Source organism: Perca fluviatilis, chromosome 7 (assembly GCF_010015445.1).
Source record: "Perca fluviatilis chromosome 7, GENO_Pfluv_1.0, whole genome shotgun sequence".
In the NCBI taxonomy this organism is placed as follows: Eukaryota; Metazoa; Chordata; class Actinopteri; order Perciformes; family Percidae; genus Perca; species Perca fluviatilis.
Window position 1 is genome coordinate 40,097,548 of NC_053118.1, and position 16,835 is coordinate 40,114,382.

Genomic DNA, 16,835 nt, shown 5'->3' on the forward strand with positions numbered 1-16,835 from the left:
CTCTGACATATCTACCATCTCTATATATTATCATATAAAAGCTGTTAGAGACTTTACTCTGACATATCTAACATCTCTTTATATTATCATATAAAAGCTGTTAGAGACTTTACTTGACATATCTACCATCTCTTTATATTATCATATAAAGAGCTGTTAGAGACTTTACTCTGACATATCTACCATCTCTATATATTATCATATAAAGCTGTTAGAGACTTTACTCTGACATATCTAACATCTCTTTATATTATCATATAAAAGCTGTTAGAGACTTTACTCTGAAATATCTACCATCTCTTTATATTATCATATAAAAGCTGTTAGAGACTTTACTCTGACATATCTAACATCTCTTTATATTATCATATAAAAGCTGTTAGAGACTTTCTCAGACATATCTACCATCTCTTTATATTATCATATAAAACTGTTAGAGACTTTACTCTGACATATCTAACATCTCTTTATATTATCATATAAAAGCTGTTAGAGACTTTACTCTGACATATCTACCATCTCTTTATATTATCATATAAAGGCTGTTAGAGACTTTTACTCTGACATATCTAACATCTCTTTATATTATCATATAAAAGCTGTTAGACAACTTTACTCTGACATATCTAACATCTCTTTATATTATCATATAAAAGCTGTTAGAGACTTTACTCTGACATATCTAACATCTCTTTATATTATCATATAAAAGCTGTTAGACACTTTACTCTGACATATCTAACATCTCTTTATATTATCATATAAAAGCTGTTAGAGACTTTACTCTGACATATCTAACATCTCTTTATATTATCATATAAAAGCTGTTAGACACTTTACTCTGACATATCTAACATCTCTTTATATTATCATATAAAAGCTGTTAGAGACTTTACTCTGACATATCTAATATCTCTTTATATTATCATATAAAAGCTGTTAGAGACTTTACTCTGACATATCTAACATCTCTTTATATTATCATATAAAAGCTGTTAGAGACTTTACTCTGACATATCTAACATCTCTTTATATTATCATATAAAAGCTGTTAGAGACTTTACTCTGAAATATGCATCCCAACCCCCCCTCCAAATCCTGCGAGGATGGTGGTTTGTCCACTCCCCCCTCTAACACGACCCACAGCAGCGTTTCATAACTCAGTGCCCCTAGTGGAGGCAGGAAATACGTCCTCACATCTAAACCAGAGAAGGTTACGGTGACGGTTTTAAACACATCGTTAACGTTGTGAAACATCCCAGTTAGGGTTAGACACAAAACTACTGAGTTACAGTGATAAGAAACAAACTACATTAAATCATATTTAAGTTCTTTAAGGTTCTTTAGAAACTATCAAAAAAGCATTTTTATCAGACACACACACACACACACACAGACACACACACACACACACACACACACACACACACACACACACACAAACACACAAACACAGACACACACACACAGAAACACACACACACACACACACACACACACACACACACACACACACACAGACACAGACACAAACATACACACAGACACAGACACACACAAATACACACACACAAACAGACACAGACACACAGACACACACGCACACACAAACACAGACACACACAAACATACACACACACACACACACACACACACACACACACACAAACATAAACATACATATACACTCACACACAGACACACACACACACACACACACAAACATAAACATACATATACATATACACTCACACACAGACACACACAAACACACACACAGACACACACACAGAAACACACACAGACACACACACACACAGAAACACACACAGACACACACATACAGACACACACACACACACACACATAGACACACACAGACACACACACAGACACACACACACACACACGCACACACACACACAGACACACACACAGAAACACACACAGACACACACATACAGACACACACACACACACACACAAGACACACACAGACACACACACACACACACACACACACACACACACACACACACACACACACACACACAGACACACACACACACACACACACACACACACACACACACACACACACACACACACACACAAAAGTGATGACTCGAGCCACACACGCAGACGTAGTGGTGGTCTGGTCCATTTGGCAAACATGTCGCCATAACAACGCGTTTGACTGACAGCCAGTCATCCAATCACGACAGTCACATACTGGGGAGCTTCATTCGATTCCCAGTTTGTTTGATTCCCAGTAGCGTACTTGATAGGTAGCGGAAACGTGAAAACATAGTATTATTTTATTGTATATCTAACAGCTAACATTCAAACTTATGAATACGAGTCATCAGGCCTAGTCAAGTCTGGAGTGGCGTACCCTCTGCTACTACTTACCCTATGTGTTTGACCCTCCAGTGGCTCCACTCATTTGTGAGCTCCTCTTTATATCAGACTTTTCTGCAGTGGTTCCCCAGCAGGCAAGGAGGGAAACTAGGTCACCAAAAAGCCACCTGTACCTTTCCCTGCCTACGTCTGCAAAAACACACGTTATACTGTTTACTTTGGCTGTGGAAGAGGAGGATACTTATCAACGTTCTTATCAAGATCTCCCCCCTTTCTTGCTATTACAGTATGTCAATGCATCACAAAGCCTGCTAAAAGGTTATGTAAGAACGTATGTTATGTTATGTAAGGGTTAATGGCCGACACGGTGTCCATTATCAGCTATTAATGGACGACACGGTGTCCATTGTCAGGTATTACAGTTTTTTCCAACTGCTTACACACGTTTTCAAAACTATGTCTCCTTTTTTCAAAACTCTACACACAATTCCTAAAACTGCTCACACAAAATGCTAAATGCCTCACATCTCCTTCAAAATGAAACACTGCATTCAAAATACCATAAACACATCTCAAAATGAAGCATTCGCATCAAATGGCAAACACTTTTTTCATAATAGTAAATATATGGATATACCATGTACACACTGTTGTTCTAAATCTAAAGCTCTTCTGTCTTTCATAGGCTTATATCTACATTTACAATGTTCTAGAGAGAAAGTCATCTGCTGAGAGGGGTTGGAAAGTGCGCTGTAAACTGTGTGTGTGCGTGTGTGTCGGGGGGGGGGGGATGTGTGCACTTTGTGCAAAACAAAGTCTGATTGATTTGTAATGCTGAAATAGTCATTAGATAGTTGCATGCAGTATGGACGCCACTGTAAAGCTACTCAAGATGGGCTTCTCTCATTGGTCAATCCGCGGTTGATCACATGATGAATAAGTGTGGCCCTGATCTCATCAGAGATGGCTCTCCTTCTTCCTCTTCTTCCCTCCTCCTCCTCGTTGTTGTTATCCCCTGTCTCTCCCTCCTCCTCCCCTTGCTCTCTGTCTATTGTTGGCATCCATTGTTCAAAACAGGTAATCTGACCTTTGACCTTTGTATAGGCCTATACTAAAGCAATGATTGGTTAGTGTTCAGTTATGACATAATGGGCTAGATTTACTAACACTAGCGCAGTTTGCGCTGCGTCCGTTTATGCGAGTTCGGTAATAGCGCACGCTATGCTTCCACAGTTTGCGTAGTATTTATCAACCCTGACACCCATCAGGCAATCAGCGTCTTTCTCCGCCCACTAGACCGTAGATTGCGCTGTAGCAAAGCGGTACTGTTGCTATGATACGGCTGAGTGCAGACTGAGATATTCCCACTGCTGATGCTATGACTGTTTGAAATGATCCTGATGCCAATATCTGTAATGTAGCGAGGAGTTTAACAACTGCTGGAATGGGATGTGAACGCTGAGTGGGAGATTCAATTTCATCTTTGATTTCTTCCAGTAACTCTAATATTGCTATGTTATATTATTATTATTATTATTATTATTATTATTATTATTATTATTATTATTATTATTATTATTATTATTATATTATGGTTGCTTGATCTGTAACGCTAAATGATGTTGTGTTCACTGACAAAGTGTGATTCTTGTGTTTAAAAATAATTTCAGCCTCGCCTATGTCTTCGTCTTGCTCAGATTACTGTTGCCATTTCACCAGCGGCATAAAGGTCTACGAGGAAACTGGACTGCGGCTGGTTTAGACCTGCTTTAAGAGGCGCAGAATAGAGGCGCGCTCTTACTGACAGTCTTTGTAAATACCACGGGATATATAATTAGGGGCACTTTGCGCTTATCCTCCCACCTTTTCGGGTGGAACTCCCACTTTCCCCACGACCCTCCCACGAACGCATATTGAAAGCGCAACTTGTCTCTTCTCGCTCATGTGGCGACAATCTGCCATTTTACCCAAGTGTCCCTGTTTGTAAATAGACCGCATCGGTTACGTCAGTCTTTGCGACCAATTAGCGCCTGGAAACGGGCGCAAACGGCTTGATAAATCTAGCCCAATGTGTTTGCAAATGTGAGGAGTGTGTGTGTGCCCTGGTAAATAAGTGTAGCATTTTGATTGGTTGTGTTTAGAAATGGATAGCAAGTCACTTCCTGTTAGATTTTTGTGTCTTAGGTAGAGAATTGTGTGTAATGTGCATAAAGTGTTTTATGCAATTGAAAGCTGAGTGAAAGGCTGAGAAATAGCTTATGGTTTTGGAGATTTGCTGTGTAGTTTATCACTTTGAGTGAGAGGTTTCAAAAATCGTGTGACATGAAAAGATTTTGTGTGTAAGCAATTGGAAAAAACTGTAATGGACGACGGCGTAGTGTTAATTTCATCAGATGAGACAAGACTAAATATGTCCAAAAACACTAATACTAATATTAACTAAATTAACAGCATTATTTTTGACGAAAGAAGATGAGACTAAAATGTTTTGCATAAAATAAAAACTAAGATAAAATCTCAGATTTTCGTCTAAAATCATCTCTACTTTTTCATCAAATACAATATTCAGCTGTTGCCTTCAAAATTTTCCGAATGAATACAACACGAAACTACATGGAGCAAGAACACAACACCTATATACAGTACCGAACACCAGAGATTTCTGCCAGAACTATTATAATTATTATTTTGGGGGGAAATTATTCTTGAGTTTACTTGGGAACAATATTATTTATAAAATGGAATAGAAATGGCAGTATGGCTAAGGTTTTCATTTGTAAAATGATGATATGAAGTCAACTTAGAGAGAATAAACTAAGTCAATAGAACAAACTGGAATCATATTACTATACCTAAACAGTCCCACAAAGTTAACTCAGTTATAACTTCTACAAGTGAAGTTAAATTTATGTGAATGAGTCACTCTAAATGTTTGGAAGGATTAAGTTATGTTAAATTACTTCTTTTATTAAGATGTGCCGTTAGGTTTTACAGTGTATTAATGATCACAAGTCTTTCACAATGTGTATCTTGTGGAAAGTGCTCTATAAATAAACTTTACTGACGCTAGGTTATCATCTCAGATACAGTTGGAGGTTAGAGAACATGACCATCTGGAATAATTCATCACAAACTTTAACATTACTTCAACCTCACTCAGGTAATAGAACAACCCACCAGAATTACACACTGCACTCACTCCAGAATTGATTTAGTTTTCACAAATTAACCTAAGAAATAGGTCTTTCAGACCATAATGCAATCTTTTTCTCTAGAAAGGTCAAACGTTCAGAAAATCTATGTCATACCTCAACCAATCGTACTATTACAGTTTTTTCCAACAGCTTACACATATTTTCAAAACTATGTCTCCTTTTTTCAAAACTCTACACACAATTCCTAAAACTGCACACACACAAAATGCTAAATGCCTCACATCTCCTTCAAAATGAAACACTGCATTCAAAATACCATAAACACATCTCAAAATGAAGCATTCGCATCAAATGTCAAACACTGTTTTCATAATAGTAAATATATGGATATACCATGTACACACTGTTGTTCTAAATCTAAAGCTCTTTTGTATTTCATAGGTTTATATCTACATTTACAATGTAGAGAAAGACATCTGCTGAGAGGGGTTGAAAAGTGCACTGTAAAAAACAATCTAATGTTACAGTAAAACAGAAAATATTTATGGGGCAAAACATTACGTTAGTAAGAGTAGCTCAGTGTTGTATACAGTAGCATGAAACAAGAACACAAAACTATAAACATATGTAAACCAAAGGTATCATTTTTAGAATAAAGAATATGTGTATGTGTGTGTGTGTGTGTGTGTGTGTGTGTGTGTGTGTGTGTGTGTGTGTGTGTGTGTTGTGAGTGTACTTTGTGCAAAACAAAGTCTGATTGATTCACTGTTAATTATTACAGTGATTTCACAATATTTAACAGTATTATTTCACAATAAAATATTGTATTCAGACTTTTACTGTGAAATAAATGTAAGACTGTATGTTCTCTATCACAGTACAGCATCTTATTGTGAAATTTGAATTGCACTTGAAACGCACTGCATTGTGGGGCGATTTTGTCAGAAGCCAAACCAGAGACTATAGAAAAGGCCAAACTCACTGGATTCTGGATTTTGTCACAGACGATCAGGAGAGATACACGACCAGATACGAGGTACGTCAAGTTGAATGCAAAAAGTCAAGAAGTAAAAGAAGGCAATAGAGTTATATGGTAGATTGTAATTCACGGTGCTTTTAATAGGTATTCTGAAGATTTCTTTGCTTTTTGGTTTAACTTTTAACATTAGTGGACTGACTTTCATGCTGGTTAGCTAGCTAGCTAGCTAGCTATCAGACTCTGTCACCACATTTTCAGGCTCAGTCATATATTTATTTATTTAGCTGACACTTTTATCCAGAACGACATACTGACAGTCCCCCTGGACTTGAGCAACGGAGGGCTATATATATAGCTAGCTTACTAGCTAGCTAGCTAGCTATAACGTATAGCTAGCAGACCTCCACCGTTCTCAGACTCCCTCATTGTGGTGAAATAGCAGGTTGCCCCTTGTCCGTTCAGTGTACTTGTAACGTTAAATATAATTTTACTTCGGATACCAGTCCCTTTTTCTCGTTTTATCAGACATTGTCTAATCATCTACCAAAATCCTCCCTTTTCCCTCCGTTTTTTTCAGCCGTTTTATTTTTTCTTTTTTTTTCTTCGCGCTTTTTTTTCCGCTCAGCATGTTTCATACTCCTTGTCAGTACCCGATCCGTTCCACCTGCACAATCCGTTCTGCGCATGTGCAAGATGACACGTATGCCATGTTGTAGGCGCAGATGATAATGCTGCGTTCTTTCCACCACCACCTTGGAATAACGGCACCGCTTCCACCTGCACGATCCGTTCTGCGCATGCGCAAGATGTTCACACGCTAGCCTCCAGCTAACGTTAGTTAGCTAATAGCTAATTCGGCGGACCGCTAGGTGATTATAGCGGTAGCTAACTGTTAATACCGAGCCTCCCGGAAGCTACGCGTTAGTTTAGCTAACTGTTAATTCGGCAGACCGCTAGGTGATTATAGCGGTCTGCCGTTAGCCCCCCCCCACGGGAAGCTAACGTTAGTTTAGCTAACGGTTAATTTGGCTAACCGCTAGCTGATTGCGCGGCGGTCTGCCGTTAGCCTACACAGTTAATGCGTTAGTTTAGCTAACAGCTAATTCGGCTAACCGCTAGCTGAGACAGCATGTAAACTTCCCTCAAAAAGACCCCTCAAAATAAAACTTGAAAATAAACGTTAACATATATAACAGCTGTTACGTCCAGTTCTACTTTACTTGTGCTCATTTAAAATACAATCACTCAATACTTGTCTTTGTTATTACTGTAATGTCTTAATTTAGCTGTAGCTGCTTTTCCCATTAAGTTTGACTTAACGTTATTTTAGACTGAATCTAGCTGCAGAAACAACGTAACCAGTGGGGCGGTGCCTGTTATTTCGAGGTGGCATGAACGCAGCATTATCATCTGCGCCTACGTCATGGCATACGTGTCATCTTGCACATGCGCAGAACGGATTGTGCAGGTGGAACGGATCGGGTACTGAGACTCCTGCTAGCCAGTTCATTTAAATCCTTTCCCCCGCCATTTTGTGAACAATGTTTCACTGTAAATTTAGTTTGTGTGAGCATGTGTCTGAGACTGTTAGTCAGTTTATTCACCACACAAAGCTGCACAGTAACACTCCCAATTATCAGTATCAGTGTGGTGTTCCTGACTGTACTTGTATGTACAGCAAAGTGATTGTTTTAAAAACTCATATGTATAGAGACCACAAAGCTACAGGATCTTCCCAGTGGCATTTCAAGCCAACTGGCACACTCTTAAGGTGTGTGTCTCAGCCCTGCGCATTCAAGTGTGGCACTATAACTTCCTTTGTAAAGCATTTGAAGGCACATTTACAAGAAGGGTTGGAAATCAAATGCCCATTTAGAGGCTGCAACTGCAGAGAGACATCAACTTCTGCAAGCCTACTTGAGTTCAGGAAACCTGTTCCCTCCAGCTATACAAGTAGAAAGGGGTACAGAGTTTTATGTAAACGATTACAATGACATGATCAGGGCATCTGTAGCCAGTTTTAACTTTGAGTCAGAGTCATCAGTGGCTTGTAACAGTGTCACAGTGAAAGGCACTGTGTACAGAAAAGGCATGTTTGTTTTACTTGGGAACAGTGATGAAGAACTTTACTTTGGAAAAATTAACTTGGTCATTGTTCACCATGACTCTGTTTATTTTGTGACAAAGAAACATACTTTTGTTAAGTTGACAGACGTGGGCATCTACTGTGAACTAGGAGTAGCCAAAGAGGATTATGTTTGCATCAAGCATGAGGATTTGCTTGACTACTATCCTCTTCCAGCTTACAAAGTATTTGACCTGTTACTAATTGCTCTCCACCATTCTTTTCCAGAGGCACTTTAACCCTCATGCCCTCTTCGGTCATTTTTGTACATTTTTCTCAAGTTTTTTTTTTCATTTCGTGATCATTTTTGCTGTGTTACTTCTTATGGCATGAAATTTTGTAGGAATCCTTCTTTTCAGTCAAATTTTTTAAATCCAGTGTTTTTTACTCTTACATGTCTTTTATACTTAAATGATTCATTTTGTACCCTCTGGACACCTTCGAGGCAAAAATGTCCACGTACACAAAAACTGTTATTAAATCATCATATATCAATATTTTTTCTGCTTTTTTCATGAATCACTTAAACAACTTCTTACCTAATCAAAACCACCAAACATTCAATCATTTTCAGGATTTTAACCCTTTAAATGCCAGTTTATGTATTTGAAGTATGTCATTATTTATAAAAAAAACACAAAAATGGTTTTTTTCCATATAATGAATAATATGTAGATGGGGCTTTGGTGGTGATTAGAGGCTTGGATATGTCAAAGATAAGCAACAAAACTGATTTGATTGCATTAGTATTTTTTATGTAATTCCAGATACTCCCTCTGGACACCTTCGAGGCAAAAATGGCCCCATTGACTTCCATTATAACCACATGTTTTGATCTCTCTGCCTTTACAGTATAAAACCATGCATTCTATAATGTCAGCATTTCATTTGGAAGAAAACTAGTCATATTTGACATTTTTACAGTATTTCACCAGATTCAACCATTTTGCCCTTGTAGGCCGATGCATGAAATTATAGTTATATTATGGAGCTGTTTGTGTGTGTGTGTGTGTGTGTGTGTGTGTGTGTGTGCACGCGCGTGCGTGCGTGCGTGCGTGTGTGTGTGTGTGTATATGTGTGTGTATGTGTGTCTGTGTGTGTGTGTGTGTGTGTATATATGTATATTTGTGTGTGTCTGTGCGTGTGGGTGGGTGGGTGTGTGTGTGTGGGTTGGGTGTGTGTGTGTGTGTGTGTGTGTGCGTGCGTGTATGTATGCGTGTGTGTGTGCGTGTATGTATCGTGTGTGTGTGTGTATGTGTGTGTGTGTGCATGCATGTATGCATGTCTGTGAGTGAGAGAGAGTTTGTGTAAATCTGGGTGAAAAAGGGCATCTTTTGAAGGATGCATTTCATGTGTCTTTGAAGACGTGCTTGAATAAAAACATTGTCTCCTGTATTTGTTGTAAAACAAAACCAACTATTAGTGTGTTGATGCACCTGGCTCTAGAGAAGGAGAAAGACCTGGAGCAAAGAGAAGGAGCCTTCATCTTCCAGCCAACTGCAGGACTCATCTGAAGATGACACAAGTTTCTGGAGTCTGACAAAATGGTCACTGGTGTCCTCCAACTCTGTGAGTGCCTCTAACCTTCCTCTGAAAGTGGAGAGGACACTGAAGATCCTGTCCATCCTAACATTGAATGGACAGTGAAGAATCCGCAAGTCTGGTCTCCATCTAATACTGAGAACGGCTGCAGCAACATTCAAGCACCGACCGGCATGATGTCAGAGCCCACGAGATATGCCATATCAAGAATCCATGATGTGGCATCCTCTTTCCACCTTTTCTTCACTCTTGACTTGATCCAGCTGATTCAGGAAATGACAAACCTACACGGGGAGGTGTTCAATCTCAGGATGGAGTGATGTGGATGCTCAAAGAGATTTGAACATACATGGGACTTCACACTTGGCTGGTGTGTACGGTCCAAAGGGGAATCCACCCGGAGCCTGTGGGATGTCCATAGGGGAGACCAGTCTTCAGGGCCACCATGTCCCACAAACCATTTGAAATGATAAGCGCCAGTTTACAGCAAATGCAGGAGACAATGTTTTTATTCAAGCACGTCTTCAAAGACACATGAAATACATCCTTCAAAAGATGCCTTTTTCAGCCCTAAAATGATCATTGCTTGCTTACAGGTTCCACGAAACTCTCACACACACACATACACATACACACACACACACACACACACACACAAACACACATACACACACACACACACACACACACACAAACACAAACACACACACACACACACACACACACACACACACACACACACAAACACACACACACAAACACACACACACACACACACAACACACACACACACACAAACACACATACACACACAACCACACACAACACACACACACACACACACACACACACACACACACACACACAAAGCTCCATAATATAACTATAATTTCATGCATCGGCCTACAAGGGCAAAATGGTTGAATCTGGTGAAATACTGTAAAATGTATCAAATATGTTTAGTTTTCTTCCAAAAGAAATGCTGATATTACAGAATGCATGGTTTTATACTGTAAAGGCAGTGAGAACAAAACATGTGGTTATAATGGAAATCAATGGGGCCATTTTGCCTCGAAGGTGTCCAGAGGGGAGTATCTGGAATAATATAAAAATACTAATGCAATCAAATCAGTTTTGTTGCTTATCTTTGACATATCCAAGCCTCTAATCCCCACCAAAGCCCCATTCCCCTATGATTTATTTTATTTATTTATTTTGTTGGGTTTTTCATAAATAATTGTTACTTCAAAGATTTAAAACTGGCCTTTAAAGGGTTAAAATCCAGAAAATTATTAAATTTATGGTAGTTTTGAGCAATTTACAAGTTGTTTAAGTGATTTATGAAAAAAAAGCAGAAAAAAATATTGATATATGATGATTTAATATCAGTTTTTTGGACATGTACATTTTTGCCTCGAAGGTGTCCAAAGGAAGTATCTGGAACTATGTAAAAAATACTAATGCAATCAAATTAATTTTGTTGCTTATCTTTGACATATCCAAGCCTCTAATCACCACCAAAGCCCCATCTAGATATTATTCATTATATGGAAAAGAAATCATTTTTTGTGTTTTTTGTAATAAAAAATGAAATACTTCAAATACATAAACTGGCATTTAAAGGGTTAAAATCCTGAAAATGATTGAATGTTTGGTAGTTTTGATTAGGTTAGAAGTTGTTTAAGTGATTTATGAAAATAAATATTGATATATGATGATTTAATAACAGTTTTTGTGTGCGTGGACATTTTTGCCTCGAAGGTGTCGAGAGTAAGTTTTTTTAAGGAGGGCATGAGGGTTAAACAGGCAGGTGACAAGAGCAGACCGGACGGTTGTGACTAGTGAAGGTGGAAGGTAAGGAAGCTTTTAGGTGAAAATAATTTGGCGAGGTGATTGGTGGCGTTTTTGAAACCACGTAATATATCATCAATTTGGCAAACTACGTGTGAAAGTTTGCCACTGCCTTGATACCCCAAGGAGCAACAATGCTGCATTCTATTCTGTATTAGCCTACTTCTCAAATTTATCTAAACCTGTGTTGCTATGTGTCTAGGTTACTCAGAAATCTAAGTTACTAAATCACATTTTAAACTAATGTTGCATAATAAAAACTTCAATACACCATGACAGCATGAATTGATCAAAATCAGAGTTACCTCTTCTCTACCATCTCCTTGCCTGTACTGAGTGTTTTTGAATACATTTTTCTAAGAATAGCCTGTTTTAAAACTTAACCTACTGGACTTGGTTATGAGTAGCATAGGCTGTGGCGGCATATTGGTCAAACTTTACTTATTCAAAAGGAAATTGATAGCCTGTTGCCACATAGCAGTAAAAGACTGTATTTCTTGCTGCTGTTTGTTCAAACCAACTGAACACACATACATTCAAACATATACATTATAGCCTAGTTCTAATTCGTTTATTTAATTTTCAGTCCCATCATGCAATATGCATGTCTATTCTGTCTCTGCTGTTCTATAATTGTTGTAAGCTTTGTTCAGCTGTGTGAAGTTCATAGGTGCTGTCATTTCTGCTGACCACCAGACCAAACTTTTAATAAACAATTACTATGCAAGTAGATTTGCTTCACTATCTAGCCAAATGCAAACAAATGGTAATTGATAAGACCCTGTTGATTCTTCTTGGGGCTCCGCCCCTTTATTATACGTGATGCAAAAACAATGGTGTCTCTACTCTGGTCAAATTTACTTATTTTGTAGTCATGAATGAAATTCAGATAGAATTCAGACCGTTCAAGAGAAAATCAACATTAAAATCAATATTTGCCAGGAGTATGAATAATTTTGTTACTAACTGTATGTTTGACATTCTATGGTCTTGTAGGTAATGGATCGCTGTTGAAGGTAGATGTGTTGAGTAGTCTTGAGCAGGTATTGACACTCAAGGTAGTCAAAGATGAAGTTTGGAGTGATGGACTTCATTTCTGTCCAAAATTAAGGCCCACAGGCAAAAATGATAATAGAAAAAAATGTAACAAAATTTAAGGAAAGTAACTAAAAAGCACTTTCAAGAATTTAAATAAAAATTGACTTGCCAGTCAAAACGATTTCAAATATAAATGCACAACTATGTCCTAATAGACCTTAAATCAGGTTAACACGTAGAGGACATCCAGCAGACGTACGTCCTACTCCCTCCCAGTCCATTCCAGCTCTGTCCCGAGAAAACACATGGCCTCTCTAAATAGCCTGATGCCACCCCTCAAATTGGAACATACCAACCTATAAAACACAGGGGTGGCTCAGGTGAGTAGGCCGTAATGGCTTAATACAGCAAAAATACATAAAGCTCTAAAGCTAAACATTTGGCAGCAGACTTACGTCCTCATAAATAAGTCACAAGACTTCTAAAGTCAATAAATATACATAGTTAATAAATACATGGTCGCTTGATTATTATGACAAGTGTAGTTTGTGACAATCCGTACGGTCTTAATCAATAAACAATGTATGGAGGAATATAACTAGGCCTAGATAACAAATCACCGCAGTATTAGATGTTAAAATTGTGCACACAACTACGGGATCAATATGGGGAATACGATGAATGACAGATTATATAAAACCAGTATACAAACCGAACATAGACAGTCAAACAAACATACAGGCAACCTCTTCACTCAGTCTTTGTAATAAAAATAGGTAGCGTATCGCTACCGTGACGGCAGCCATGCGCCCCGTCACAATCGCCAAGCCATAAAAGAAGCTCTCATCAGTTTTACCGGGCCTCCCTGTTGAAACCCTGAATTCCTTGCTGGATGGGTTTGAAGAGCTTGGTGTGGAAAGCAGGGCAGACCTTGTTTTGGTAAAAGAGAAGGACCTGGAGAAATACCTCAGACCAATCCAGTGTCGAAAATTGCTAAGTGCTTTTATGAATGAAGGTAAATCCATATTTTTATGCCATAGATTGAACAAACCCAAAACACTAAGTTTAAATATTAAGTATTTGAAGAATTCTTATCTTCACCTGACCTAAACATTAGAGATGCTAATGGACAGTTGGTCTATAAGAGCAGAATGGTACAAGTCGTACCATTTCAATAATTTTGCTCTGCAACCTGTGAAGTTTGTTTGTTTCAGTATACTTTATCTACCTCTTATCTATTCACAATTTCTTGTCCTCTCACTTGTAGGACTTCTGGTGCTTGAAATAGAATGTGTTTCAGTAGCCTCTCCACCCCGCCCAAGTAGTCCATGTCGGGCGTCATTGGGTTCCCAAAGCTCTCTGAACGCTTTATCTTCACCCAAACTACCTGGCAGGTCATGGTACACAGACTTCCATGTCAAGTGGGACCAGATGCCAGCAGCAATCCGAACAGCAGTGGACAATCAAACAAGACCATCACCAGGGGACAGACAAGCTATGGTGAAGGCAGTGGTGGACCAGATGCTTCAGCATGATCAGAACCCAACCAGAGCAACATGTCACAGCATTGTCCGGGGCATTGTAAGGGATTATCCCAAACGTTTTGCTGATGTTGGTAGAAACGGAGACATTCTTGGAGATGGCTGTCACTCTCTTCTTCAGCAGATTAAAACGAGAGTGGAATATAAAAATAGAAACAATACTCTTGCACAGCGACGCAGAAAGAAAAGGCCCACCACTGGGGTGGCTGAGGAAACCGGAGTGATGGCAAGAGGCCCTGTGGATCGGTACGGATGTGTGAGGTGGTGTCCTGCAGAACTTCCTGCTGGTGAGACCGAGGCAACCTTAGATGAAATGAAAAGGCAGCTGCACAACATCTACTCAGAGGAAGGGATGGGCGGGGCAGGGAGAGCTGAAGCTTTGATGGAGAAGACATACGTCATCCAGCGGCGGTACCTCAACAGTTTGCCTGCACCTGCCATTTCAGACATTAAGGAAGAATGGCCTTTTCTTTTCTCTCAGAGAGGCCTTTACTCCCACTTTAGTCTGCTGACAGATATCTCCATCCTCATTAAGTTGCAAGAGGCCCTAAAAAACAGAGGCAGTACACTTATTTGGTTCAGCCAGGAACTCAAACGCCATCCAGAGATTGAGGACGTCCTGAATAATTTCGAGCCAGAGGCTTCAGACAAGGCTGCATGTATCCTCCTGCTCCTGTTGGCGTACTTTAAGGAGCCCAAGAGTGCCATCGTGCTTGAGACTGATGTAAGTTGTGTAAAAAATATTTTTAAAAAGCAGTCTGTGTTTACACTAGATAGTATACATAACATTCTCTCTGATTACCCTCTGTCAGGAGACCAGTGAACTGTCTTTTATGTATTTGAATCCGTTTTTGCAAGCTATTCCAACTTTAATCTGCAGTATCCTGAGGACGGCTCATGTACTCTGGAGTTTATTCAAAGGTATTGAAACACTCAAATGTACATTACACACACACACACACACTTATATACACACGCCTACAACAACACGGTAAGGGTCTGGATGCGCGCACCCCAAGGGGGTAAGCTTCGCCTCAGAACCCCTATGGCGCCATTTTGATGCTACAAAACGATCACCTCCCGTTAGCATTCCATTGACTCAAATTCATATAGCAATAATATAAATAATAATAATAAATAGCAATTTATTTTGACATGGACGTATTCCCACTGCAACACGCTATAAAGTATTTTTTTGCTAATGTAAATAATGGTCTTTCACAAAACTTCGATTAACTTAATTTTTCTCCCAAATGAAAGTTTTAACCCATTATCAGCCATAAATAGACCCACGGTTGTTTTTACTCTGGAGCATTCCTTCTAACTGTAAAATATAATAAGCAATATAACATGCAATACTGAAAGTTGTTGTCTTGGCATATTGTTTGCAGGTGCTTCTTGGGTATTAACCCTGAGATGGGCTCCAAATCGAAGAACAAACAGCTGAGTGGCATCAACCCACATGTGAGCACACTCGTGAGAAAACTTGTGGACTTTGAATGGATGTCGATGTAGATGTAAAGGATTAAAGTATAGGGACACCTGACCATTACACCAACAGGGACTTTAACATTCAGGGGCATTGCATTCCAAAGACATGCATTACATTACTGATGGCAAGCTCTATATGTCTCTCTCTCTATATATATATCTCTGTCTCTATATCTCTATCTCTCTATGTATATATATCTCTGTCTCTATACCTCTCTCTCTCTCTCTATGTATATATATCTATATGTCTCTGTTTCTTTCTCTCTCTGTATATATATATCTGTCTCTATATCTCTCTGTGTATATATATCTCTTTCTCTCTCTCTATGTATATATCTCTATCTCTCTGTTTCTCTCTCTCTCTATCTCTCTATGTATATAGATCTCTCTCTCTCTCTCTATCTCTATGTATATATATATATATATATCTTTCTCTATCTCTCTCTATGTATATATATATATATATATATATCTTTCTCTATCTCTATGTATATATATCTGTCTCTATATCTCTCTCTCTATGTATATATATCTCTTTCTCTCTATGTATATATATCTCTATCTCTCTGTTTCTCTTATCTCTTATGTATATATATCTCTCTCTCTTTCTCTATCTCTGTGTATATATATCTGTCTCTATATCTCTCTCTATGTATATATATATATATCTCTCTTCTCTATCTCTCTCTATGTATATATATCTCTTTCTCTATCTCGCTCTATGTACATATATCTCTTTCTCTATCTCCCTC

The 16,835-nt window shown here is 38.7% G+C and overlaps 1 protein-coding gene across 1 annotated transcript; it reads left to right on the forward strand.

Moving 5' to 3' along the window:
- Positions 1–13,885: 13,885 nt before the first annotated feature.
- Positions 13,886–16,276, forward strand: si:dkey-15h8.17 (uncharacterized protein LOC100034454 homolog; the record flags this gene model as incomplete). Its single annotated transcript, XM_039806206.1, is given in 3 exon segments — positions 13,886–14,066; positions 14,319–15,513; positions 15,984–16,276. Coding segments are annotated over 3 exon segments (1,500 nt in total), but the record flags the coding sequence as incomplete, so codon positions are not given.
- Positions 16,277–16,835: the final 559 nt, after the last annotated feature.